At 51.6% G+C, this 26,491-nt stretch overlaps 2 protein-coding genes across 6 annotated transcripts in view; one reads left to right on the top strand and one right to left on the bottom strand.

The window, feature by feature from the left end:
• The window catches only part of KCTD19 (potassium channel tetramerization domain containing 19), a 24,916-nt gene extending 7,764 nt beyond the window's left edge, over window positions 1-17,152 (top strand). Inside the window, exons 2-15 of the mRNA XM_086351342.1 lie at window positions 2,767-2,917; window positions 3,899-4,090; window positions 5,315-5,446; window positions 8,502-8,712; window positions 9,865-10,025; window positions 11,308-11,411; window positions 11,903-12,045; window positions 12,238-12,321; window positions 12,583-12,697; window positions 13,077-13,704; window positions 15,042-15,233; window positions 15,406-15,560; window positions 15,902-16,003; window positions 16,894-17,152. Of these exons, the coding sequence (XP_086207468.1) occupies window positions 2,767-2,917; window positions 3,899-4,090; window positions 5,315-5,446; window positions 8,502-8,712; window positions 9,865-10,025; window positions 11,308-11,411; window positions 11,903-12,045; window positions 12,238-12,321; window positions 12,583-12,697; window positions 13,077-13,704; window positions 15,042-15,233; window positions 15,406-15,560; window positions 15,902-16,003; window positions 16,894-17,007 (2,484 nt within the window). The 3' untranslated portion in view covers window positions 17,008-17,152. The remainder of the gene's footprint in view (window positions 1-2,766; window positions 2,918-3,898; window positions 4,091-5,314; window positions 5,447-8,501; window positions 8,713-9,864; window positions 10,026-11,307; window positions 11,412-11,902; window positions 12,046-12,237; window positions 12,322-12,582; window positions 12,698-13,076; window positions 13,705-15,041; window positions 15,234-15,405; window positions 15,561-15,901; window positions 16,004-16,893) is intronic.
• PLEKHG4 (pleckstrin homology and RhoGEF domain containing G4) lies at window positions 17,103-26,471 on the bottom strand. 5 transcript variants are annotated; one of them, XM_086351082.1, is made up of 22 exons: window positions 26,361-26,471; window positions 25,339-26,057; window positions 25,086-25,181; window positions 24,883-25,006; window positions 24,701-24,794; window positions 24,538-24,612; window positions 24,344-24,460; window positions 24,076-24,174; window positions 23,833-23,981; window positions 23,543-23,681; window positions 23,332-23,448; window positions 21,630-21,812; window positions 20,876-21,378; window positions 20,554-20,800; window positions 19,748-19,837; window positions 19,443-19,664; window positions 19,179-19,349; window positions 18,921-19,098; window positions 18,489-18,605; window positions 18,112-18,348; window positions 17,907-18,022; window positions 17,103-17,735 (listed from the first exon to the last, which is right to left on the bottom strand). In XM_086351082.1, exons 2-22 carry the CDS (start codon window positions 25,847-25,849, stop codon window positions 17,730-17,732), a joined length of 3,591 nt encoding a protein of 1,196 aa, XP_086207208.1. In that variant the 5' UTR covers window positions 25,850-26,057; window positions 26,361-26,471; the 3' UTR covers window positions 17,103-17,729. The 5 variants fall into 5 exon arrangements, with proteins under 5 accessions (XP_086207208.1, XP_086207210.1, XP_086207211.1 ...); XM_086351084.1 differs by having other exon boundaries at window positions 18,112-18,345; XM_086351085.1 differs by lacking the exon at window positions 26,361-26,471 and having other exon boundaries at window positions 17,103-17,748; window positions 25,339-26,298.
• Between the last annotated feature and the right edge of the window lie 20 nt (window positions 26,472-26,491).

Genomic DNA, 26,491 nt, shown 5'->3' with positions numbered 1-26,491 from the left:
TTCAGGCAGACAAAAGGGGAATTAAAGTCCATGGAAGACCAGCCACACATTCTGGCAACTTTAGTCAGCAAAGCCAAGGGGCAGCTGAAAGCATAAGCTCTCTGACGTGCTCTTCACTCATTCATTCATTCCACAAAAATACATTGAGATCCCACAAACACTACTGTGGTTGCTGTAAATGCAGTGGAGAACAAAACAGACAGGGTCCTCATGGTCTTGAAGGTTATATATATTCGGGGAGACTGGGAGACAGTAAATGAACAAGTAGGTGTTACTGAGAATAATAAAGCAGAGTAAAGGGGTTAGGGGTTCCATGGATTCTTAGAGCAGCCAAATGGCTTCCCATGAGTGGAAGGCCTTATATTTCTAGAAATCAGAGCAGGGATTATCTGACAGTTTAGGAAAAAATCTAGTTGAGGCTCCTGGGTCTAATGCATGCAGCATGTTCCTGACTGGCAAAAATTGCAATCCTTGTAGATTTACTTGTTTGGTTTTTTTTTTTTTTTTCTTCCCCGTTTTAGATTTGTCAAACACTTCTTGGAGGATATGATACTGCTCACACTTTACATTAGTGGAAGTAGCAGGAAATGGAGACAATTTATAACAATTTGATTTTTATAAATTAGACCATTCCTTCAACTAGCACACCTCTCAAGCTAATTGAACTCTCACTTCTGACCTGCCCCAAAGGACACACCTGGGTACCAAACAGCACCTCCAAGGGGATTTAGGTCCATCCTCAAACAGGTTGTTCTCCTGGGTGGCATTTCCCTCCCGCAAGAAGTCCCCTCCCCAGAGGCCAATTTAGAATTGTTCAAGAGTGCCATTGTTTCTTCCACTGAGACAGAATCTCAGGATTTAAATCTGCAGATGAACTAAATGGCCAGTTCAGGTTACTGTGATCTGGTTAGATTAGGATAGGCTTGAAATGATAGGATGTCTCTTGCAAGCTTTCACTAGTTTCACTCCCTTTTCATACTACTTCACCCAATTTTGCTGTTGTTGTTGTTGTTGTGCCGGGTCTCAGCTACAGCAGGCAACCATTTCTCAAATGAATGCATGACAGACTCTCTTCTGCTGTTTCACATATGCAGTTTTCTCTTCCATTGTTCGTTGCCTCCAGGAAAGCACTCCCCATGACCTCACCATTATCCAGTCCTTCCACAAATCCACCAGCCACTCAAAGTTGGGAAGATTCCCCACTGTGGTCCCCTCCTTTTGCAGGTCTTAAGCAGTTATGGGGGTGCAGTTTATAGCCATGGCCACCAGAGGGCTCTTCTCAAAGCTCAGGATTCCTTGGGCAGCTTTTGGAGAGCACCTGTACGTCAAGGCTGTATATTGTCACCCTGCTTATTTAACTTATATAGAGTTATATTGTACTTATATAGAGAACATCATGAGAAATGCTAGGCTGGAAGAAGCACAAGCTGGAATCAAGATTGCCAGGAGAAATATCAATAACCTCAGATATGCAGATGACACCACCCTTACGGTAGAAAGTGAAGAGGAACTAAAAATCCTCTTGATGAAAGTGAAAGAGGAGAGTGGAAAAGTTGGCTTAAAGCTCAACATTCAGAAAATGAAGATCATGGCATCTGGTCCCATCACTTCATGGGAAATAGATGGGGAAACAGTGGAAACAGTGTCAGACCTTACTTTTTTGGGCTCCAAAATCACTGCAGATGGTGACTGCAGCCATGAAATTAAAAGACACTTGCTCCTTGGAAGGAAAGTTATGACCAACCTAGGTAGCATATTGAAAAGGAAAGACATTACTTTGCCAACAAAGGTCCGTCTAGTCAAGGCTATGGTTTTTCCAGTGGTCATGTACGGATGTGAAAGTTGGACTGTGAAGAAAGCTGAGTGCTGAAGAATTGATGCTTTTGAACTGTGGTATTGGAGAAGACTCTTGAGAGTCCCTTGGACTGCAAGGAGATCCAACCAGTCCATTCTAAAGGAGATCAGTCCTGGGTGTTCTTTGGAAGGACTGATGCTAAAGCTGAAACTCCAATACTTTGGCCACCTCATGCGAAGAGTTGACTCATTGGAAAAGACTCTGATGCTGGGAGGGATTGGGGGCAGGAGGAGAAGGGGATGACAGAGGATGAGATGGCTGGATGGCGTCACTGACTCGATGGACATGAGTTTGAGTGAACTCCGGGAGTTGGTGATGGACAGGGAGGCCTGGCATGCTGCAATTCATGGAGTCGCAAAGAGTCGGATATGACTGAGCGAGTGAACTGAACTGTGTAGTAAGCAGGTTCTTTAATTAGCTTCACACTGAATCTGAGGTGTTCTGTCCATTATGAGGCTCTTAGAGAATAAAACAACCACTCCAGTGTTCTTGCCTGGAGAATCCCAGGGACGGGGGAGCCTGGTGGGCTGCTGTCTATGGGGTCGCACAGAGTCGGACATGACTGAAGCGACTTAGCAGCAGCAGCAGCAGCAGCAGAGAATAAAACTGGTCATGTGGTGCCTTTAGAGGACTACTTTTTAATTATTAACTATAAATTACTCTTAAAGTTGTATAAGAAATTTTTATCACTCAAAATTATAAAGCAGAAAAAACTGCTTCAAAATCATAAAGGAAATATTCATCGATATTTTGAGTAACAGCATATCATCTTATAGACTTAAATTCTTACCTAAATTGAGTGAGTGAATTTATTTCAAAACACTTTACCATATCCTAGTATTTTACCCCAGAATTGGTAGATATTTACTTGGTTTAAAATTTTCAAAGCAATAATCTTCTTTATCTAACAGACTCTAGATAATCTGAAGGAAGGGAAACACCATCTACGTGTGAGGCCTGCAGACATACCTGTTGCCGAGAGAGCATCTCTGAACTACTGGCGAACGTGGAAGTGTATCAGCAAACCCTCAGAATTTCCTATAAAAAGCCCAGCCTTCACAGGTATCACCACAGGTTGACCTTTTGTGAAGCCCAGATCAGCTTCCCTTCTCCTCACTCTAACAGAAGTGGAGAGTGCGCTGATTTCTGAACTAGTTCTAAATGATTTCTCTACCTTCCTGTCGTCTCCTTTGATTTTGTACCTGCCACATGCCCTCTCCATGGCTGCTTACCCACTGGAACTAAGCATCCTTCTCCATGTTCATTCCTTTGCATACTGGTTTCACCTGGGCAAGGCCAGGCTGCCCTCCACCCTGTCCTAGTGGTCAGGGAACTCTACCATCAAGTCACCTCTAACCACCACACAAGGAATGTCTCCAAATGACCACTGCTTGGTGGGTGCCTTGTAGTATAGACTGACCTATTTGAGACACAAGAATAGACATTCATGATTATTGATGGGTTTAGAGCTTTGGGGAGAGTTAAAAGGATCTATTTTATCTGTAGGTCATTTATTTTATCTATAGTCGGTTTGACCAATTAGAAAGAAACAAATGAGTAACCAGTATGAATTTTTCAAAATTATTTTTCCATTTTATTACTTAAAAAAACTAAACTTCTCACCATAGCCCACCCCAGGCCCTTTCTTACTATCCTAACTTCATTTTGGCCATTTCCCTCCCCCATGCCTTCCTAAGCTCTGGTCACCTTGGCTCCCTTTCATTCCATGAATCCTGCAAGTAATGTCTCCCCAGCTGGATAACAGTATGAATTTAATGACTTTAAGTATATGAGCCAAAATTTCACATGTCCCACTGCCCTTCACTGTAGAATAGATAGATTTCTCTTGCCCTGTTCCCCACCACACCCTTGCCAAACCTAGGGTTACACTGAAAGGAGTGAGAATGAGGAGGCATCTGGCAGGGGCCATCTCTGGGATGGTCTCTCCAGCTTCCTCTGGGCCCCCTAGGTCAGTAAGCGCCCCACCTCTGAAAGCCCTGACCTCTGGAAGTTGGTGATGCCCTTCTGCACATTTTCCTCCAGGCCTACATGATAAGGCGCCTTTGGGACTCATGGATACACCACTGTTAGACACAGAAGAGGAAGTGCACTACTGCTTCCTGCCCCTAGACCTAGTGGCCAAGCATCCAAGCCTGGTGACTGAAGACAACCTGCTGTGGCTGGCTGAGACCATGGCCCTGATCGAGTGCGAGTGCAGCGAGTTCCGCTTTATTGGTGATTGTTTTATCATGGGGGAGGGGAGGTGCCTACGGGTGGGTGGATAGGGCTCATCCACCCCTCCTGACCCCACACCCCTTGGAAGCCCAGCTTGGGCCTTAGGGCCTCAAGACCTTCCCTGAGCAGAGCTGGTGGAAGCATGACAGAGCCTTCCTGGAGGCAGATGGATTCCCAACATTAGGCTGCCACTAGCCTCAGGGCTATTTTATTCCCTGTTCATTTTGGAAGGGCCTGGGTGTAAAGGGGCACTGGAAACCACCTGTAGTGGTATCAGGGGCCACAAGAGTTGATGTGAAGGGCAAGACCTTGAGCAGAACTCCAAACTACTCTTATTTCTCTGCTTTTATGTATCCATCTAGGCTGTAGACCTCAGTTTCTCTTGCCATAAAATGAGGAAATAGAGTTGTTTCAAAGGATAGTCCCTTCCTGCTCTCATCTTCACTAAACTCAGGATAAAGGGGAAGAAGAGGGGATGGTGAAAGGTTCCCCAAAATCATTGCAGAATTGTCTGCTTGAGCTAGTGGCCTAAAGAGGGATAAAATTTTCAACCCTGGACAGAAGAGAGCCTCCATTCTGCATTGCCCAGGACAGGCTCTGGTGAGGTGTGAACTCACCTGACTCTTAAGATGCTGCTGCTGCCTAGACGAACAGGGAAGGAAACGCCCAAATGGTATTGGGGCCCAAATGCCTGGAACCCCAGCCTTTCCTGTTCATAGTCACCTGGGAAGTTGTCTATAATATGTTTCTGAATCTTGAAGTTGATTCACACAGGACAGTAGCGCTGGCTCCATCTCTGCCTCCCACACTGAATCCAGGCAGGGGCAAACTGCACGCGCCACCAGCCAGCCCAGGCTCGCCCAAGCCCTTCCTCTCTAAGCGACAAGACAGCTCCCTCTTTTGGAATGACCTGCTCTTGGGTCAAGACTCATAGGGTAAGTCTCAGGGCCAGTGTGCTCACCAAGAGAGCCTACCTGCCTTGGGAGCCCAAGGCCAGACTATGGGAAGCCATACCCATGGACTCAAACACAGGAAAATAATTTGGGATCTTTCACCTTGAAAACCACAGACTGAAAACTAATCTAACCAGGTATGTTCAGTAATTGTTTCAGAACAAGGAGAGCCTAGGATAAGCTGCAGCATCAAAAACCTCCCAAAACCTGGACCTACAATTAGATCAGAAATAACCTTCTTAACCCATTTTGTTTCCCCTTGCTTTTCAAGTGAATTTTCTCCGCTCACAGAAGATTTTGCTACCAGATAATTTCTCCAATATAGATGTGCTTGAAGCAGAAGTGGAAATTCTGGAAATCCCTGAGCTCAGTGAAGCTGTGAGGTTGTACCGAATGAACATGGGTATGTCCCCAGGGGAAACGTGCCCTCCCCTTGACATCCTGGGGCAGTCTGGGCTTTGACCAGAAAAGCCAAAAACAAACATCTTCCCTCCCACCAACCACTTTGATTGGCGGTGACAGAAGCGGGTGTTTTGGCTGACTTAGAATCTGAGAAGAGAAATTTCAGCCTGAAACCTGGCATGCCCTCTGTCTGCTCAGTCTTCCCACTGAAATGTAGGTAGCTCACCCCAGACTGGCTGGGGAGGGAGGCTGGGCCTGAAGGCAGGTTTCCCAAGGTCAGGGGAGGTCTGCCCTCCTTTTGGACAAGTCAAACAATTGGGAACTTATAACTAACCCCCACCTGCCACTCCCGCTGTCCTTCTTCTTTCAGGCACAGCTGGACGGCATGGGAAATTCTTGGGCGAATTCCCCATAGTACTTCAGTTATCCCACCCACCCCCAAATTCCCTTGTCCTTCCTCCTTCGAACCCCTGGCTGCTGTGCCTGTTTCTGCCTGCTCCTGCCACTTCCTGACCCTGATCCAGTCCAGCCTTCAGGCTCCCAGTCCAATATCATGCTAATTTGTCCCTCATATTTTTTTATTAGCCTTTCACCATCTCATTTCCAAACCCTGCATGTCTATGGAAGCTACTGTATATATTGCAAGAGTCAACTACCTTTGCATGGCCTCAGTGGGCATTCTGAGAATGCATAGAACTCTTACACATGTGAAGTTTGGCCTGCATGTTGCCAGACATTTATTCTGTGGGAATCAGATCTTCCCTGCTTTGAGGCCCAGTTCTTCTAGACTTTCTCCCCAGACAATTGGAGTCCTATTCTATTTGGGGGTAGTAGAATCCTGCAGCAGGTCTCAGGAGCCTCTTAGGATCTTCCAATCCACTTCAGAGGGTGTGAGTTCAAACCTCTCCCCCAGGGCTTCTGTTCCTCAGAGAACAGAGGTCAGAGAGCTGAGCAGAGTAGGGCCTGCTGTTCAGGAGTTATGTGAAGCTGGAAGGGAGGCATGCTGCTGGACGGGCTCTGTAAGCCATCAGCAGCCCCCAAACACAAAGCCTGTTTTTTTGCCTTTCATAAAGCACCATAAGTAATGGAAACAGCCCTGGTAGTCTTGAAAATAGAGTCACCCTCAAACCCCTGCTCTGGCCCACCTAGCTTTGCTGTTTGGGGCAAGGTACTTAGTAACTAACTATGCTCTCAGGACATAGTTTCCTCATCTGTGATAAGAGGAGAATACCACTCCTCCTGCAGGGTTGGAGACAACCCACAAAAATCACCCAGCAGTTTGCTGTTGGCCCACGGGTGCCACTGGGACAGGCTCATGTAGACTGAGCATTATGGCCACTGCAGGAGAACAGTGAGCCAGGAACACGACCACCCAACCCAAAAGTAACACTAGACAATGTGTCTCGGGAAAATTCTGCCCAGGCGTGTTAGGGACTGTGAGTCTGGGAAGCCTGTAATGATATCAGGTTCTCTGCTATAGTTGTCGTTCTTTCAGTTCAGTTCAGTCGCTCAGTCGTGTCCAACTCTTTGTGACCCTATGAATCGCAGCACGCCAGGCCTCCCTGTCCATCACCAACTCCCAGAGTTCACTCAGACTCACGTCCATTGAGTCAGTGATGCCATCCAGCCATCTCATCCTCTGTCGTCCCCTTCTCCTCCTGCCCCCAATCCCTCCCAGCATCAGAGTCTTTTCCAATGAGTCAACTCTTCGCATGAGATGGCCAAAGTTCTGGAGTTTCAGCTTCAGCATCATTCCCTCCAAAGAATCCCAGGGCTGATTTCTTTCAGAATGGACTGGTTAGATCTCCTTGCAGTCCAAGGGACTCTCAAGAGTCTTCTCCAACACCACAGTTCAAAAGCATCAATTCTTCGGCGCTCAGCCTTCACAGTCCAACTCTCACATCCATACATGACCACAGGAAAAACCATAACCTTAACTAGACGGACCTTTGTTGGCAAAGTAATGTCTCTGCTTTTCAATATGCTATCTAGGTTGGTCATAACTTTCCTTCCAAGGAGTAAGCGTCTTTTAATTTCATGGCTGCAGTCACCATCTGCAGTGATTTTGGAGCCCAAAAAATAAAGTCTGACACTGTTTCCACTGTTTCCCCATCTATTTCCTATGAAGTGATGGGACCGGATGCCATGATCTTTGTTTTCTGAATGTTGAGCTTTAAGCCAACTTTTCCACTCTCCTCTTTCACTTTCATCAAGAGGCTTTTTAGTTCCTCTTCACTTTCTGCCATAAGGGTGGTGTCATCTGCATATCTGAGGTTATTGATATTTCTCCTGGCAATCTTGATTCCAGCTTGTGCTTCTTCCAGCCCAGCGTTTCTCATGATGTACTCTGCATATAAGTTAAATAAGCAGGGTGATAATATACAGTCTTGATATACTCCTTTTCCTATTTGGAACCAGTCTGTTGTTCCATGTCCAGTTCTAACTGTTGCTTCCTGACCTGCATACAGATTTCTCAAGAGGCAGGTCAGTGGTCTGGTATTCCCATCTCTTTCAGAATTTTCCACAGTTTATTGTGATCCACACAGTCAAAGGCTTTGGCATAGTCAATAAAGCAGAAATAGATGTTTTTCTGGAACGCTCTTGCTTTTTCCATGATCCGGCAGATGTTGGCAATTTGATCTCTGGTTCCTCTGCCTTTTCTAAAACCAGCTTGATCATCAGGAAGTTCACAGTTCATGTATTGCTGTCGTTCTTTACCCATGGATAATTAGAGCAGAGCTTAGAACTAAGGGAAATTCCTGCTGAGACTGGGCCAGATGGCTGTTCTGAAATTCAAGTGTTAGCGATACAGCAAATTAATCCATCTCCCACACCCACCTCACCTCCCTTCCAGTGGATAGTTTTGACCTCAAGCAGACTGAATATAAAAACTGTACTGATGTTCAGCAGATTCAGATGTGGCTGTGCCAGGAAATAAGCTCCCACTAAGCCTCTTCAGTACAGATTCAAGACAACAGTTGGAAGCAAGACCCAAAGCTTCCAATACTGTTTTGACCATGAGCACCCTAGGAGTCACCCCTTTCTCTCCGGCACAGGTGGCTGTTCCCGGACCTCCTGTCCTCCTCCAAGCCCTGGGAAGGGGGGCCGTTCAGCAGGCCTAGAGTCTGTGAAGCCACTGTACATGATGGCCCTGGGTCTGCTTGTCAAGTACCCAGACTCCGCACTGGGACAGCTCCGCATCGAGAGCACACTGGATGGGAGCAGACTGTACATCACCGGGAACGGGGTCCTCTTCCAGCATGTTAAGTAAGGCCCTCCTTAGAGAATGCATCATCCCACTCAGGCTGAGCTTTACCTTTCTTTAGGAACCACCCTGGGGCCCTGTCCATGAGTCAGAGGAAATACAGGACAAACCCATCATTTTAGCCACTCCACCATCTGCATCAGTATCACCAAATCTGGGCCTCAGAAGAGAGGGCTGGTGCCAAGGTGTACGGTTCCTAAGGTTCAAAGGTCTCAAACTGTATCCTCTGCAATCCATCTTGGTTCTAGCCCTGTGCTAGGTCCAAGGTGGCCAGGCCACAGCCGCAACACTCAGGGTGCTGGATATTCCCCCTGCCATATTCCCCCTCCTACAAAAAGTCCTCCCCAAGGACACACAGAAAGTCCAGAACCAGGGATGAGCACCCTGCCCCCCGCCAAGAGCAAGGCAAAATAGGCTTCTTGAAGGGAGTGATACCTGGCCTATGCCCTGGGGAATGAGCTGAGACTGTTCCTACTAGTGCTGGGCACGGATTCTAATCCTGTTTTATAGAAGGGCAAACATGTTCTGAATAGAACTCTCTTAGGCTCACAAAATACACTGGTACCAAAACTAAAGATAGAAGTGGCTTTTCCTAAGCACCTGTGGAGAGGGTCAGCCAACCTCAAACACTATCTTACCCCAAGGGTGGGGCCTTTGTGACCCACCCCCATCCATCTGTCCCAGAGATGTCCCACCCCTGAGGTCACAGGGCACAGAGGGCAAAGAAAAGTGCCTTTAGAGGCAGTGGGGTTGATATTCAGGTCCCTAGCTTCTTTCCTGGGCATACAAGGTATCAGTTATCTCCCAAACCATGACAGGCTGCCACACAGTGATTGAGATGTCTTGGGGCAGAAATAGAGTGGCTAGGCCCTGGCTGGATTCTGGAACCCAAGACAGGGCCTGGAGGCTTGCACCTAGTCTATTTAGATGGCTTTGCTGAAACAGGTCAAGCTCAGCACCAAAAGGATGAGTCTATGTGTCCAAATTTACCCACTATGAGACATCAACAGAAACCAGTTAAGGAAATGATGTTAGTGGCCACAGGTTTGAGTCAGTGTTTAGGGCAAGACATTCTAGATATGGAAAGGTGACGGACTGGACTCCCTTAGGGTGCAGTGCTGGAGCACTCTGTGACAGGGCTTTCCTCTCGGCAGGAACTGGCTGGGGACATGCCGTCTGCCTCTGACTGAGACTGTTTCTGAGGTGTATGAGCTCTGTGCCTTCCTGGACAAGAGGGACATCACCTACGAGCCAATGAAAGTGGCTCTCAAGACTCATCTGGAGCCAAGGACTCTGGCACCCATGGATGTGCTCAGTAAATAAAGAAGCTTCTCAGTTTGGATGCAGCATCAGAGGAGGGTCTAGGGGATAGGAAAGGAAAGATAAAGCTGGCCAGAGCCAGAAACTATAGATGGAACAGGAAAGGAAAGCCAGACTAACATTTGTGGGTTTTGCCTAAAAGGAAACTTTCATGTAGGTGACTCCCTCCCCACCCCAAGCCCACAAGTAGCCTCAAGTAGTACAGGCTAAGCAGCGCAAACGGGCCTGGTGGGGGCTGCATGGGTCCCCCAACGGCAGGCCCGCTCTGGCCCTGGGAGCTGACACTGTGCCCCTTGGGTCTTCACACACATCCAAAGAATGGTCCCTGGGTTCATTTAACAGGGGACATGGAGGCTCAGGGAGGGAACCTGCTCATATTATGAGATTGTGGTCAAGCTGGGATTTAAATCTGAGTCTAAAGCCAATGTTGTTTCACCAGCTGCCTATAACTGTTTACTAAAAAAAAGTTTTATATCAACTTATGCTATATTACTATCATTCAGAAACAATGTTTATTGGAGCACCTACCATAAACCAGGACATCAGATAACACTAGGAGTATAGAAGAGAGCAAAACAGACCCAGTCTCTTCTTTTCATAGGGTTCACAGTCTAATCATATACCTCTTAGTTATATCATCTGTTTATATACCCTTCATTCATGACAAAGTTCACTAGAAACTAATTCTCAAATACCAGAACAAAGCCTAAGTTTAGTCATCCCCAGGAAAAGGGTCATGAATTCACCTTCCCAGAATAAAGCCTATTCTCAAGGCTTGGTCTCTGTAATGATTTGATGAGAGGCTGGATCTGTGATATCTGCCAAACCATAAGCACAAACGTACAGAGGGACTCCTAGCTCCAGTCTGAGTGGCCAAGTGGAAAATTACACACCCAGGACACACCCAGCCAGAAACTGAAGGGCTTAGCAATGTAGGTAGAAAGGAACATTAGTCAAGCTTTCTTGGGAGAGGTGGGCTAGGAGTAGAACAGTGGTGCCCTTGGGGTTGGTGGCCCTCCCCCAACTCAGAATCACCAGCTGACCCTCCAAGCTACTGTTTTAAACCCATCTCACCATGCAGGAAACTCTATGGTAAGCCACAGGGGAGGCCTGAGGAGCAGAGAGAGCTGGTGTTAGGGATTTCTGCTTCTCAGAGTAGGCAACAAAATACGACTGATGAAGATACTGAGTCTTAACATGTGATACCTTATTGACCAAATGCCCTACCTAATGTCCTTCTGGCCATGTGACATATTCCCTCTCATTGGTTTCCTTAGATGAGGAGTGGACGGCAGAAATCACTGTGTATTCCTCCCAACAGATCATCAAAGTTTATGTTGGAAGCCACTGGTATGCAACCACCCTGCAGACCCTGCTGAAGGTACTGCTGGCCTGAGGCTGCCCTCCTCTCCTTGTGGCTTATGTGGCTGAGATGCTCTGGAACCTGTCACTGACTCTCACTCAGCCTCCAGCACCTGCTTAGATCAAGGATTTTTCCCCCTACTCCTAGGTCCAGAGTGCTCTTACTGCATGAGCAGCAGGCTGGGAAAGCCTTTAGGAGTCTGGGTAGGGAGGGGCCTGGACCAAGGCAGGACATAGGGTGAGGTCCCCGACGCCTCAAGGGAGTGGTTGAGGAGCCAGCAATCCTTCGAGCAGAGATGACGTGCTCCTCCCTGGATGCTCTGCTCCTCATGTGTCTTCTTGTGGCCAACAAGACGGGGAGATAGAAATCCCAAAGCCTCTGCTCTGGAATGGGTGGGAAAACGAAGACTGCCCTACTCCTTAATGAGGACATAGCCCTTTAACTAACAGACTAACAGACTAACTAACTAACTAACAGACTAACAAAGTCTGATGTTCAACCCTTTGCAGTATCCAGAACTGTTGTCCAACCCTCAGAGAGTGTACTGGATAACATACGGACAGACCCTGCTGATCTACGGGGATGGCCAAATGTTCCGACACATTCTCAACTTCCTGAGGCTTGGAAAACTATTTTTACCATCTGAATTTAAGTGAGTGCAGGAAGGAAATCATATGATGAAACTCCCATCCCTCTGCAAGGAGGAAATTTGAGTTTGCAGCCTTGACAGAGATTATGTTATTTCCAACATGTGAACTGCTGTTCAGAGCAGCCACTCTGGAGGCCAACAACCCCATCCGCATTCCCACCCCAGATGCCCAGTGTGACCTCTTGTCATTCACAGGGAATGGCCCCTCCTTTGCCAGGAGGTGGAGGAATACCACATCCCATCTCTCTCAGAAGCACTTGTCCAGTGTGAGGCATACAAGTAAGGAAACCACTCCCTTGACACCATGATCTAAAGTTTGAACCTTTATATGCCTCTTTGGAATCCTGTCCTAAGTCCCACCTCCCAGTAGGACCTGTTCTCCTTATTAAGGGGATGGGGCAGGCCCAGGACTGGGCAGGGACCTAAGCAAAACTCTCTAAGGTCCCTCCTCCCTGAGTGAACTCTCAGCCAAAGGGCACACCTGGTCAATGGACTAGTGGAAGCTTCTGCTCACTAACCAAACCCTCTTGGGATCGGCAGGTCATGGATCCAGGAGAAAGAATCTGAAAATGAAGAAGCTTTTCCCATCAGAAGGCTGCACGTGGTAACAGAAGGGTCAGGGTCACTGGTGGAGTTCAGCAGAGACACCAAAGAAGTAAGTTCCAGCCTCCTCTGGTTTGGTGGTGTCCTGAACGGGCACCAGCACAGGGCTCAGGGGGCAGATCCCACTCCTGGGGAGCATGGCAAAATCAAAGAGACAGGCCTACATGGCTCTGGCACAGTGACTGGTTTCTGAACACAAGTAAGTGCTGACCACATGAGGCCTGGCATGCTGATATGCCCTTTTGGTGTGTGAGAGGCCCCTGGGCTGGTTACCAACCCCACTCCAACTGAGCAGATCTCAAATGTTAGACCCATGTGGGGGATGAAATTGTTCTGGGTAAGCAAGCGAAGTCTTAAGAGACTCAGCTTATCAGATCTTGGGTAAGGCTTCAGTGTACAACATGCCCAGAGCTGCTGTGCCCTCTCCCCAGACCATGGCTTGCGTGCCAATGGAGTTCCAAGACTGCAATGACCGAACTATGTGGAACAAGGCCAAGGGGACCCTGGCCAGGTCCAGCCAGATAGAGGAGGCCGAACAGTACTCCCAGACAATCCAGATGTCCTTGTGCCGAGGTGCCAAGAGGGCAGGTAATCCCAGCACATACTCACACTGTCCTGGCCTATGTGCCAACCCTAGACACTGGGGAGGCCACCCTGAGAGTCCTCCCAAGAAGAAGTGTACCACTGTCAACCTCACACAGAAACCTGAAACCAAAGACCCTCCTGTCACCCCCATGCAAAAACTTATCTCCCTGGTAAGGGAGTGGGACATGGTCAACTGCAAACAGTGGGAATTCCAGTCACTGCCAGCCCCCCGGAACAGCTCCTTGGAGGAAGCCACCCTGCAGCACTCCTCAGGAAGTGAGGCTGTTTCCCAGCCCAGCACCTCAGCTTCCTGGAAAGGCCATTCCACAGCCTCAGAGAAGGACCCAGGCCCACAGGCAGGGGCTGGAGCCGGAACCAAAGACAAGGGGCCAGAGCCAAACTTTAATCCATACTTCCCCATGAAAAGAGCTGTCGCCCTGAAGGACTGGGGCAAGCAGAGGTCAAAGGAGAGAGGTGAGTCCTATCCCATCCTTGACCTAAGTCCCATTTACAACAGAGAAGGCAAACCTTGGCCAAGACCACAGAGTGAGTTAGTGATTAAAGGAGACTAGAACTGCGCTTTCACTACCGCCAAGCAAAAGACCCAGAAATGACAGGCACGCTGGCATGGCCTGGGGGCTTGAGAAGCCACATGAGGCATATGAAAGGAAGGACCTATAAAGCAATAGGGGCACAAAGAAGGGTTCAGGGCTGAGGAGTCAACGGAGGAAAGGAGAAGTCTTGGGTGCTTGTGGAAACCTAAGTCATGGGTCTAGCAGCTGGAAACCAGTCTTCATAAAGTGATGAAAGATAAGGCTGATGACATTAGGAATCAGGACAGGTCTTATGGGTCAAGTTCAGGACCTGGTACTTTGTTCCAATCCTAAGTGGAGTAGCCAGCCACTGAAGCATTCTATACAAGGGAGCAAGCACAATCAGTTACGCATTTAGGAAGTTTGTTCCAGGGACAGAGTAAATGCAGTAGCAGAAGGTAAGTGTTGCAAGTGCCAAGACCATCCTAGGTGAAACAGTTTAGGCAGTTCGAGGAAACACGAAAGGATTGGGCCAAGGAGGGGACAGGTTTCTGATTTGGGTGACTGCAAGGGGGTGGACAGTTACTGAGGTGGGAAGGAGAGGAGTAGGACTTGGGGAAGAGGACACAGTGTGTATGAAGTACTGATGGGCGTCCAAGGGAAGAAGTCCGGGAGACAGGAGAGTATATGGGGACCAGGCTGAACAGAGAGGAATGTGTGTGTTGGAGAAGTGAGGAGCAGCCCAGAGAAGTGGGCTGAGAACTGCTATTACGGACCATTTCCTCTGCTCTCTCAAAGCCCTTCCTCTAGTATTCTGTCATTTTCTCTTTCAATGGCTTGTGTCATGCTTGGAGGGGTCTTCCTGGGCCCTGCCTGTGAGCCCACAGTTGGTTTGTCAATCATGTTCTTCAGAGTAGACATGCATCAGCAACCCCCACGCACGCCCGCCCCCCGCAAAAGCTCATCTCATAATTTTACAAAGATTTCCAGTCCCAATTCCAGCTGGGTTGTGATCAGCTCTATTTACTACTAGCCTGGTTCAACAGATGATTTGGAAAGTTCCTTGGAGTTCTGAAATTGAGGATGTAGCTTGCAGTGATTCCAGGGTGATGAAGAGAGGAGAGTTAGAACATGGCCCTGCCAGCTCAGGCTCCCGCTTCTGAGAAGCTGGAGGTGAGGGCTGGTGACTGACTGCACTGGTCTGTTGCCAGAGGTCTCCTCCCTGCTTGGGCTCTGATGGAGCTTAAGGAGAGACCTCTCCCCACATTGTTTTCACAGAAAATCCTGCCTTTGAGCTGACCCTGCCTGAGGCCAGTGAGGGGGACAACACAGGGGTCATCCTCAAGGTGACCCACCCCCCCGTGGTGGGCAGTGATGGCTCGTGCATGTTCTTTGAGGACAGCATCATCTACACCACGCACATGGACCACCTCAGGCGCACACCGCCCCCAGCCAGCCCCCAGCCCCGAGGTGAGGCTCTGGAGCCGGGCCTGGCCCAGCCCATGGGCAGATGCCTGAGTCCCCAGCCAGTTACTTCAGGGATAGGGTCTCCCTGGAAGCCCTGCACTTCTCCCCCTAACCAAGGGTGGCTCTGAGGCCCTCGCTGTGGCAGATGTGGCCACACCCCCTCTCTCCTCCACAGAGGTGACTTTCCTGAGTTTCTCTCTGTCCTGGGAAGAGATGTTTTACGCACAGAAATGTCACTGCTTCCTGACTGACATCATTCTGGATTCCATCCGGCAAAATGACCCCAAAGCCATCACAGCCAAGGTGGTCTCCCTGGTCAACCAGCTGTGGGTACGTGTGATTGGCCCCAAGCCCTGTTCCTTCTCCACTGTCCCCTCGCTTCCACAATAATAGTGCAAGACAAGAGGGGGCAGCCAAGACAAGGGGGAGCAGCTAGGGGAAGAGATCAGGGGCAGAAGGGTGGCAAGAAGGGTAGGGACCAGGAGACAGGGCGGCAGCATCTGGGCCGAGCCATGGCCAAGAGGCAGTTTGAAGTGACAGTACCCCTTGACCTCTACGGCTTCTCCAGGCCCAAAGAAGCCCCTGCTCCGCATCCCACTTTAAGGGGCTGGGAGCAAATATGGGTCAGGCTGTGGCCTCCAGCCCTGGCTGACTGTGGGCTCTTCTGGCAGACCCTGCACATAAGCCCCAAGCAGTTTGTGGTGGATTTGCTGGCCATCACTGGATTCAAGGATGACCGGCACACCCAGGAACGCCTATACAGCTGGGTTGAGGTGAGGCCACCTGTACCCCACGAGAAATGGCGACCCTCTGGATGCCTCAGATGGACACTGTCTTGCTGCATGAGGGCCAAGCCAGTGCTGCACAGAAGGCGAAGATAGGGAACTGGAACTCTAGTCGCTGGTCCCAGGGAGGGAGGAACAGTGGCTGAAATTAACCTGTCCAGAGTGGTCAAAAAGCAGTATTTGGGTCACTAGTTTTCTCCAGTGCTTACCAAATTAGCCTTCATCACTAACAACCCTGGCCAGGGATGCACATCATATAAGCTCGTTTTGAGGTGTTGAAATCAGAGAAACTATTGGCAGTCACATGCTTTCAGTGAGTTACAGATACCAACAGCACCTGATGTCAATACTTTTGTATTATACATTCCTTTTCTACTTAAGCTGCTATAAAGCAGTTTTTACAAAGAAAATTCTTCAATAAGGGCAAAGGAATAACTCAGGTTTTTGTTTTTTGAGTCCTTAAAATAATTTTAGAATTCAAATTTTTATTTGAATGTTGGAGGTGAAAAAGATTTGCCTAATTTTTCATTAATCTGGTATTTCTGTAATCAAGCACCTTATTATAACACCTTTCACCATAAACATAATCGTGCCAAGTTACTAGCCTCTGCCTAGTCTGTTGATTGGAAATGAAGTCAGCATCTACGATTAGGAAGTGGAAAACCAGTGACAGGAAACATGCACTTTTGATCTTCTGTTCATTTCATTCTGTGCCCTGGTAGCCACTCTGAGTCCCAGGTCTGTGAGATGCCTTTAGGCAGAACTGAGGTCAACAGCACTAGCTGGCCTTGCCCCCAACCCTACCCCCACCCAGACAGGAGGACCTCACAAAGCTAGAGTAGCAACCAGCTAGGAATAAGACCAGCCTTTCCTTCCAGCTCACGTTGCCTTTCGCCAGGAAATATGGCCGCTGTGTGGACCTGCTCATCCAGAGGGGCCTGTCAAAGTCAGTCTCTTACTCTGTCCTGAGCAAGTACCTACAAGATGGCTAAGGTGCCCGGCCATGCTTGGGAAGATATGCTGCCCCCACATCCCACCCATCCCATTGCCAAGATGCATTTTAACCAGGGATGTCTCCACCGAAGGGTGCATTATCAGTTTATTTTTTATTATAAACAAATAAAGGATAAATCACAAGTCAAGGGTCTGGACTCCATCTCTGAGAACCAAAGACCTTACAACCAGTGAAATGATCTTATACAACTCTAACTGAAAGCTATTCAAAAACCTCTGAGTCCATGTAACCAAACTGGACTGGGGAGCTAGGGCAGGCAAGAGGAAGAGTCCAGTAGGGATGAGCCTGGCTTTGAGACCTGGAGTTGGGAAGCAGTGGCGAGGAACCCACCTCTGTTCCTCCTGAAGGGTGGGGCAGCTTAGTCACTACCAGAGCCACTCAACATCCCACTAGCCTACAGCATAGAAACATCCACCTTCTGCTCTGGGTGGGAGAAGAAGATGGGGACCGAAGGGGCCATGGGCCAGGAACCCAAAATGAGGGTGCTTATTTAGGCTCTGCTGCCAGAATCCCCTGGAGAGGTCACTGCCGATCTGTCCAATGGACACAGACATCAGAATGGGTGGTTGACAGCACTGTGCATATGGGCTGGAGGTGACCCAAGTGCTGCCCATGGCCTGGTCATAGCAGATCTCCAGGGAGATGATGCTCCTTGGATCTAAAGACTCCTGGATCCACTGCCCACCTTCAAGCCCAGGCTCAGACCTGTGGTACAAAGCCAAGTATGAACATATATTTCCCTGGCTCAGGATCCAGGTGGGGTCTCTAAGGAATGGCTCTGTCCCACCACCCTCATTTCCACCTAAAGACAAGGGTACCATAGGCCCAGGTAGAGCTGAGAAAGCGCTGGTAGGTACGAGGCAAAATGACACTCACGTAGGACAAGTCCTCCAGGCCCTTGCCCAGGATCTGCCCTGACACACAGCTGCTGTCTGAGCCACTGGAGCCACTGGCTGATGGGCATTGGGAGGAAACCTCTGAGTCCTCAGGAGCTGGGAATAGAGTCCAGGTGAGCTGTCAGAAGGGGAGGCCCAGATCCCAAGCCATGCCCTCCTGCCTCTGGGAAAGCCCAGAAACCTACTCAAAGATGGCTGGCTGCCCAGTTCGGCATCAGTCTCCAGTGCTGCTTCCTCTGGGAAACTGGTGGAATACAGGGGCCAGCGGAACCCCAGAAGAGCTGGGTCTCTGTGCAGATGCAGGTTGAGGGACCCCAGTACGGAGCAAGAGGCAGGATCTCCAGGAAGGGTGCCTGAGGCCCCCAGGTAGGGGCTGTCAGAGTCAAGAGGAGCCACAGCAATGGAGGCCCGAGAGCGAACTGCTGCATGAGAGAGTCCGGTTGGGTCAGGCCAGAGCCCAGCTGGGCCGAGGTCCTGAGGGGAGTGCAGGCTAGGGCTGCCAGAGGCCCACACCGCTCCCTGAGCAGCTCTCCCCACCCCACCCCCGCAGCCTGTCTGCTACCTTGGCACTTCAGGATATAGTTGACGGTGCGGTCGTTGATAGCTTCTTCGCTGGGTGCAATGTCCCGGAAGGCCTTGTTCCCCACACCCATAGACACCATCTCAGCCATGCGCACCTCTGGGTGGAAAGTGGGTGTCTGGACATCAGCCGGGCCCTTTATCACTCCTCCTCCTCATACAAGTCTCTCCTGGACACCTATAGCCTGGGGACTGTCCTGTGCACCAAACACTCAGAGGTTTACATGTCCTCAGCCTGAGATGGTGACATCAGGACTGCCTGACTTGAGTTCTTTCTCCTGTGCTGGCTGTTGCTGCTGGACCTTTTCCACCCTCCCCAGTATTTCCAGTTCCTGAGGCCCTCGCTGGGACCCCTCTGGGACAATGTAAGCTCTCCAAGGAGGGGATCGTGGGATGAAATGGGGCAGACACCCACCCTTGTTGTGGACGGCCTGCCTCCAGAGCAGGCGGGAGATGTCAGCTGTCCAGGCCTGCTTGGTGGCCAAGCTGGCAGCTTGTAGCACAAAGGTGTCCCTAGCCTTGCGACGGCGAAACCAGATCTCAAAGCGCAAGTTGTTGTCCCCACAGCACTCAGTGAGGCCAAGGTCTGCCATCTGTGTGGCCAGGAGAGGAGCTCAGTGAGGCTGTAGGGTAGGGGCGCTGGAGGTACGGGGAGGGGCTGGGTTGGGCCTACCTTGAAGGAGCGCTTGTAGGTAAACATGTCAATGCCTGTGGGTCCTCGGCGAGGCTTGCTGAAGAGCAACAGCTCCTCAAAGAGGAAAATGCGACGCAGGGATTTGTGGCGCCCACAGCGGACTGTGAACTCATCCTGCCGGACCAACTGGCCCTGTTCCTTGAGGTTGACCTGCCAAGTGGGGGCCTGGTGGGTGCCTGGCCTCTTCTGCCCCCTCCCTTCACACCCACTGCCCCCTGGCCACCATGGCCTGCCAAGACTCACGTCACAGCCCTGGATGGCATCCATGGCTAGCAAGTCATTGCCGTGTCGCAGCTGGAAGTGCACGAGGCTCTGGGCAGCCCGCAGGGCACTCAGCTCCTGTGCGGGTCCCCCGCAGGCCCGTGCCAGCTCCTGCAGCAGCAGCGCATACTTGCTCATGCGCTGGATGGGCTTCAGCAGGTAGGAGGCCAAGTCCAAGTGGTCCCCCAGTGCCTGCTGCTTGTCCTGCCAGGTGCATCAGACACCGTCAGGGAGCTTCCCGTTGTTTGCTCCATCCCTCCTCCCACTACAATCTCAGGCTCACCCACCCTGAAGAAGACGTGACCATAGCTGGTCATCAGGGCATCGGAGCGCGGTTTATTCTTGCTGTAGAGTGCGTACATCCCAAACTGCACCCTCTGCAAAGATACACAGCTTGACCAGGTGCCAATGGGCCAGCATCCAAGGGGGTCAGACCACTCTCAGCTCGGGAGGCCCAAATGGCCAACGTGTTCCCAGGAAGCCTCCCACCGACAGATCCTACCTGCCCTGCTTGGAGTGACGGGTGATCTGGCAGGAACAGGCGCTGTGCAGGGAGGGGCTTGCCTACAGGGCTCTGGGGAGGAAGTCCTGCACACAGCCCTGCCACTCCCACAGCCCCAAGAGCTCTGCTCTGGTCTCATCTCACCTCAGACGACCCTTCCCCTGCTCACAACACTAAGCTACACTGACCCGTTTCCTTCTCAACCACTGGGCCACTTTCCTGCCCAGCACGTTGTACTTGATCTTTCCTCTGAATGGAATGCTCTGACTACAGTCCCTCCCTCTGGCCTTAGCTCAAACATCAGCTTCTCTTAAGATGCCTCTAACTGTTCTCTCTAAAGGGGGTACCCCTGCCTCACTGCTAACTCACTATCACCTATCTGGATTTTTTTCTAATCCCAATTATAATCTGGAATTATCTATTTCACACTCACATCTCCTCTGCTAAACTAAAAGCACCCTGGAGAACAGGGGCCAGTTGGTCCTGCTCATAGCTGTACCCATCACAGGACCTGACACCAAGGCCAGACCCAGTAGCTCGCTGTTGAGTGTTGCAGGATCAGCCAGGGGCCGCGTGGCCTGTGGGGCTTACATGGCGCAGGAAGGCATAGGCCACCCGGGGCGGGTGCTGGGTACAGGCCTCCAGCTCACGCAAGAAAAAATGGCGGTGGAAGTCCCACAGCTTCTCCAGGTTGCCAAAGAGTTGGGCACGCTGGCCACGGAGGCCCTGGGGCACATCAGGGCGATCCAGCTCAGGGAAGTAGTTCTCCATGGTGTAGTCCAGGGCACGGACATACTCCCGCTCCGTAGCCACCATCTCCGCCAGCACCAGCTGAAGTCTACCAGGGAGGTGGAGTCAGGACCTGAGACATCCGCCCTGCCACCGCCCTCCCTGCCCTGCCCACTCTCTGTACCTGTTGGGGCTCCTGGGGTCACAGCTCCCTGGAGGAGGCACGGTGGGGCATGACCCTGACTGGGCACCACCTCCAGCCTCTGGTCTGTGGCAGGCAGGTACAATGGCCTCATGGTGGCACTGGTGGGCAGGTTCTCTAAGACTCAATCCCAGATTCCGATCAAGGCTATAGGCTTTCCTCAGGGGAGGGACAGCAGGTACCGCTGGGACCCGGCTGACACACAGGCTAGCTGTGCTACCCGTTGGGGGTGACTTCAGAGCAGCTTCTAACTTCTGATCCAGGGCCAGCCAGGTGTCCTGGCACTGCACCCAGGCCCCGCGGCACTCATGGCGAATGGCCTCAGATCCCAGCCCTGTGGCTAAAGCCCACATCTTTCGGAAGTGGGCAGGAGGCAAGTCCGGGTACTTGGTCCAATGCAGCTGCAGCCGCTGCAGCACAACCCCTGGGTGCTCCTGTTCCAGCTCTGCCAACACTTGCCGCCCCTCCTCGGCCCAGGTCAAGGCCTGCAACACCAAGGCCAGATGGGCACTGAGGAAGGATCTCCCCAAGACTGCTGAGCCTTCTCCTCTATCTCCCCCCATCCCCACAGAACGGTGGCCCCAGGCTACATCCCCAGTAGATTTGGGCATCGGACTGAAAACAGGGAGAGAAAACAGGCACAATATCCTTCAAAGCTCAGGCTGCCGTAGCACTAAGCAGCCACCCCTCTGACTTCTCTGACCACCTGGAACCAGGGACAGGACCCCTCACGCACCTGCTTGAAGAACTGCAAGAGTCTCTCAGCATCTGCCAGTCGCTGCCGCCGCTGGGCCAAAGCCCTAGAGAAGTCGGCCAGCTGGGTTTGCAGGGTCAGAAAGCGGGCCCCAAAGGGGCCCAGTTCGGCCGCATCACAGCCAACCAGTGGCTGCAGACATTTCTCCCCTCGCCTGACCTGTTCCTAGAGACAGAGCCTGGAATCAGCAAGCCTAGGCCTGGCATTGCAGTTGCTGAGCCCAGGTCTTTTCCATGGATGTCTGCAGGCATCATCAAGTCACTTCTGTGAAGACCAGACCTCCGCAACCCCTCCCCCAACCCCCTCTCTCTGTTCTCCTCTCCACAGCGAAACTCCCCGGAGAAACCATTATTTTCATCATTACTTGTTAACTATGTTGGCCTTCTGCAACCCCACTTCACTCCCCATCCCCAGCACTTCTCAGGCTTCCTCTGACTCTTACCATTCAGTAGTACCAAACCTCTCTCCTCTAGCTCCCCTGACCTCTCCCCACTCCCTGATTCTCCTTGGCTTTCTCTAGTGCTTCCCCCCTCCTGATCCCCCATCCCTTAGCTCAGTTGTTAAACCTTGGTGTTCCTGAAGACGGCCCACTCTCTCTCAGGCAATCATGTGCACATACACTTCAAATATCACCCATACACCTACAACCACCAAATAAGCCTCTACACTCAGTGCTCCCTCTCCTTCCCTCATGGTCATTTCCAAAGTACATCCAAGGCTGGACAGATGAATGCCCTTTCCCCCAGAAGGTCTGTCTCTCAGGAAACAGTACCTATTCACCTTTGTAAACACTTCTCCTTCTCACAGCTTCACATGTATTCACCACTGAATCCCATCAACTTCTCAAATGTTATCTCCTCTGCCACCATCCTGGCCAGAGTAAGCATCATTCCCACCTGGACCACTACAAGTGCCTCTTCAATGGACTCTGCATGTCCATCCACCAAATCACTGTCTACCCAGGAACTATGGTAATCTTTCTAGAATACAGATCTGATTGTACGATCTTCCTGCTTAAATTGTACTCCGTTACAGGACCAGTTCCCAGCCACTGGCCATTCTTTCAGCCTCATTTTACCTCATCTCACCCTACTCTCCCTCCCTCTTCTGCACTGTATTTCATCCTCGCTGACTTTCTGATGGTTCCTCAGGCAAGCCACGCTCCCTCCTATCACAGGACCTTTGTACATGCTTTTTGCTTCCTCAGTCTGAAACATGTCTTTTCTCTAACCCTTTTCTGCCTGGTTAACGTCAACCTATCCTTCAGATCTCAGATCAAAGTCACTATCTCAAGAGAGTTTGCCCAATACCCCTCCTCGTTCAGGACTTTATCATACACTCAGATAGAAATACCTGTATTGCTTGTCTCTAGAACTTTTGCACACAAAGAACAAATGTGCTCAGTCGCACAGTCATGTCCAACTCTTTGCAACCTCATGGATGGTAGTTTGCCAGGCTCCCCTGTCCATGGGATTCTCCAGGCAAGAATACTGGAGTGGGTTGCCATTCCCTTCTCCAAAAAAGAACACACACATGACTTTCAATCTTTGGTTACAACTGATCTCCTCCGCTTCACTGTAATTTCCAAGAGAATAAAGACTAGATTTACTTTTACCCACTTTGCATTCCAAGTTTCTGGCAAAGTGCTCCAATACCTACACGAGGAACAAGTAACCAAACTCACCTGAGCAATCTGGTCCAGCTCCCGAAAAGGGCCTTGGGCCTGAAGCAGAACGTCCAGTGAAGGCTCCCTGGGCTCCTCAAGTGCTGGCCAGCCCACCTGCTGAAGCCACACTTCCATCTGGAGGAGTACAAACAAGGAAAGGAGAGTTGCTATGGGGTGGGGGTGATGCTTAAGATTAGAGGTGGGGCCCACCAGGGCGGATAGCTCCCACCTGGTGCAGCTCGCCCTCCTGGGCCTCCAGCATCTGGACCAACTCCAGTGCTTGTATTCGGCGGTTACCCTGCAGTGTCAGTTGGTGCAACAATCCATCCACGCGGCCATACAGCTCCTCAACCTCGTCCACTGCTGACCTGGTGCATGGTACATGTCTTAGTGCCCCTTCCAGGTGCCTAGCTCCACTTGACCCTGTCCTGGGACCATAATCCTGGCTGGTCTGGGCCAGACACTGAGTCCTTGGCATGAGATATAATGGGCTGGGGCAAGACCTGGGCTTGTACCTACCTGTAGTCTGGGCTCAGGGTCACCTCTGGGACCTCTTGCTTTAGCCACGTCAGCTCCAAGGCTCCCTGGCATTGTAGCCATGCCAACCGTGGAGAGTCTAGCACATGCTCCATCAGGACCCGTGCCTGCTGCAGCAGTCGACCGACTTCCTATGATTAAGAGAAACGGGTAGTAGAGGCGCATGTGGGAGAAGGGGAAGAAAGATAGGGAGAATTTGGGGAGGTGTCAAGAGGGGACACTCACCCCAGACTCCACAGGCTGAGGCACAGCCTTCATGCTCTCAATGGCTCCCTGAAGCAGGGCACAAACCACCTGGCAGCTCTGCAGGAGGGCTTCCAGACGCTGTGAACAGAGGCAGGCATGACCAGCACAGAGCACAGGGCTGGTCCCAGGCATCTTGGATCCTAGGCCACTGCAGCCAGCTATGCACTGCCCAAGCCAGCCCAGGGGGAGCTCCTCTGCTAACCATATTGCTTGCCCATCCACCCAATGCCCCACCCAGTGTACTGACCATCCGGAAGTCCAGCCAAGCTTGGTGACAGTAAGGCAGGCCTCCTCCTAGTGAAGTGAGCAACTCTGAGGTGGAGATGTGGGTCAGCAGGCTTTGGTGAGAGGATAGATGCTCTATCTGCAGAAAAAGGTGTAGTGGACTCGGGCCTGGTGGGGACTCACCCCATCTCCACCCTGACCAAAATGGCTCAGTACCTGAAGCCCTGCAGGCACTTCCTCCGGCAGCTTTCCGACCAGCAGCACACGGTGCACTGATCCTGGGACTGCTTCCTGCAAAGAATCTGAGCTCAGGCCTGATCCCGACCCTACACGAAAGGAATGGCTAGGGGGAAGAAGGGAGCTACAATCCTGTACTCACTTGCAGTTGGCTGAGCCCCCAGAATATGGAAGAGCTTGGGGAACAAATCCGGGCGTCCACTAGCACGGTCAGTCCCAAGGTCTGTACTTTGGGCCTAAAGGAGCAGGCTTTTGTTGAGTATCTATTTCCCCAACCCTACCATCTCCTGGCTCAGGTTCTGTCCCCCAACCTCCTCCCCCAACCTGGGGATGCTTTGCAAGTAGAGCAGGAGGCGGACGAGCTCATGGCTGTTGCACTTGGGGTGATTCCAAGCTGAGTTATGGGCACACAGAAGCAGCACTGCCCGGCCTTCTACATCTCGAGTCCCTGTGGGGAAAAGGCAGTGAACATCTGCTCAATCAACCCACCCCACCTGTACCGCCTTTAGTGTCTCCCAGCTAGCTACCTGGCAGGGCAGCCATGCCACTGGCAAGTAGCTCCCAGGCAATGTCTTGGGCCAGGAGGTAGTCAGTGGACTTCAAGAGTCTGGATCTGTGGGAGTCTTGGCGAGGAAAACCGCTTGGGTCTACACTGGGCAATCTACCCAGAGACCCCCTATTTGCACCTGGGCTTTAGCCTGAGTAGGATCAGAAGCCTCCCCACCTTCAGGTACCCTCCCTTCTTCCCTCCCAAGACTTCCCTGGCCCAGCCTTCGTTACCTGCCTCCAGTAGCTCTGACGATGTCTCAGATAAAAGACCTCCATGGTTCACAGGGTCACTGTCCAACACTTCAGGGTGCAAGCGGACTGGCATGACCCTGCCTGAAACTGAGTCCCCTGCCAAGTCTCCTCCTTGGCTGTCATTCTCACCCTGTGCCAGACTAAGGTGGGAAGACATTGGACTTAGGAGGATCTTCACTCCAGAGGAGGCTGGTTCCTTCATGTGGACAGAAGATCCTCTTAATGTGCCCTTCTGGCCATGCCCCGACTCATCTGCAACCATCTGTCCTGTGGGTGACTGAAGTTCACCAGGCAGAGGGCTGCCCTGGAGCTCCTCCCCCTGGGCTGCCCCTGCTGGTGGGCTTGGAGGATGGGGGTTCTTAGCCTGCATCTGGGGAGCAGGTTCCCCCTCATCCCAGGCATCTCTGAAACTGCACACAGCAAATCTCCAGTCGGTGGCATGGCCCTGGGACTCTGGAGACTCATCCCCATCCTCCAGGGGCCCTTCCATCACCCCTTCCTTAAGCGTGGGCCTGCTCCAAGCAAAAGGGAGAGGAGCTAAGCCCTCGGTGTGAACTAAGACCTCAGCTCATCCAGGAAAGACGTTGAAGATGGCCGGGTAGAGCTCGGCGGGTGAGGCAGGCAGAAGGCACTAGGCCGTAGGAGGCACCACTCTTGGTGCCCGGCACCGGGAGCACAGCGGCTGTCGCAGTTGAGGCCTGAGGAGAAGGGAGAAAGGCTGGGATCTCTCCGTCCAGCTCGGGACCGGCGGTGCCACGCTCCCGTGGGCTTTCGCCCGGAGGGCCCCACGCTGGGGGGCGGCCTGCGCGGGTGCAACGCTCACGACGAGGGCGGGGCGCCGCCTCGTGCTCGCGCTCAAGGCGGCCCGGCCGACCTCGGCCTCGCCATGGGCTCGCGCGCCCGTTCCCTCGCCCGCCCCCGGGTCAGGCTCACAACCCCAGGACGCGCCGACGGGGAACCGCAAACCCAGGACTCCAGGCAGCCGGAGTCCTCGAACGTACCGCACCGCTGCCTCGACGACTGCTACTGCGCGCAGCCTCCAGACCGCGGGGGCGGCACGGGCGCAGCAGGGAACCCGGCGGCGCCGCACCGCCCCCTGGGGGCCGGAGGACGCAGCCACCGCCCACCCCGC

This window comes from Bos grunniens, chromosome 18 (genome assembly GCF_055505025.1).
Source record: "Bos grunniens cultivar Pamir isolate PY7600 chromosome 18, Bosgru_T2T1.0, whole genome shotgun sequence".
In the NCBI taxonomy this organism is placed as follows: Eukaryota; Metazoa; Chordata; class Mammalia; order Artiodactyla; family Bovidae; genus Bos; species Bos grunniens.
The sequence above is the reverse complement of the archived record's forward strand: the minus strand, read 5'-3'. Positions and strand labels throughout refer to the sequence as shown.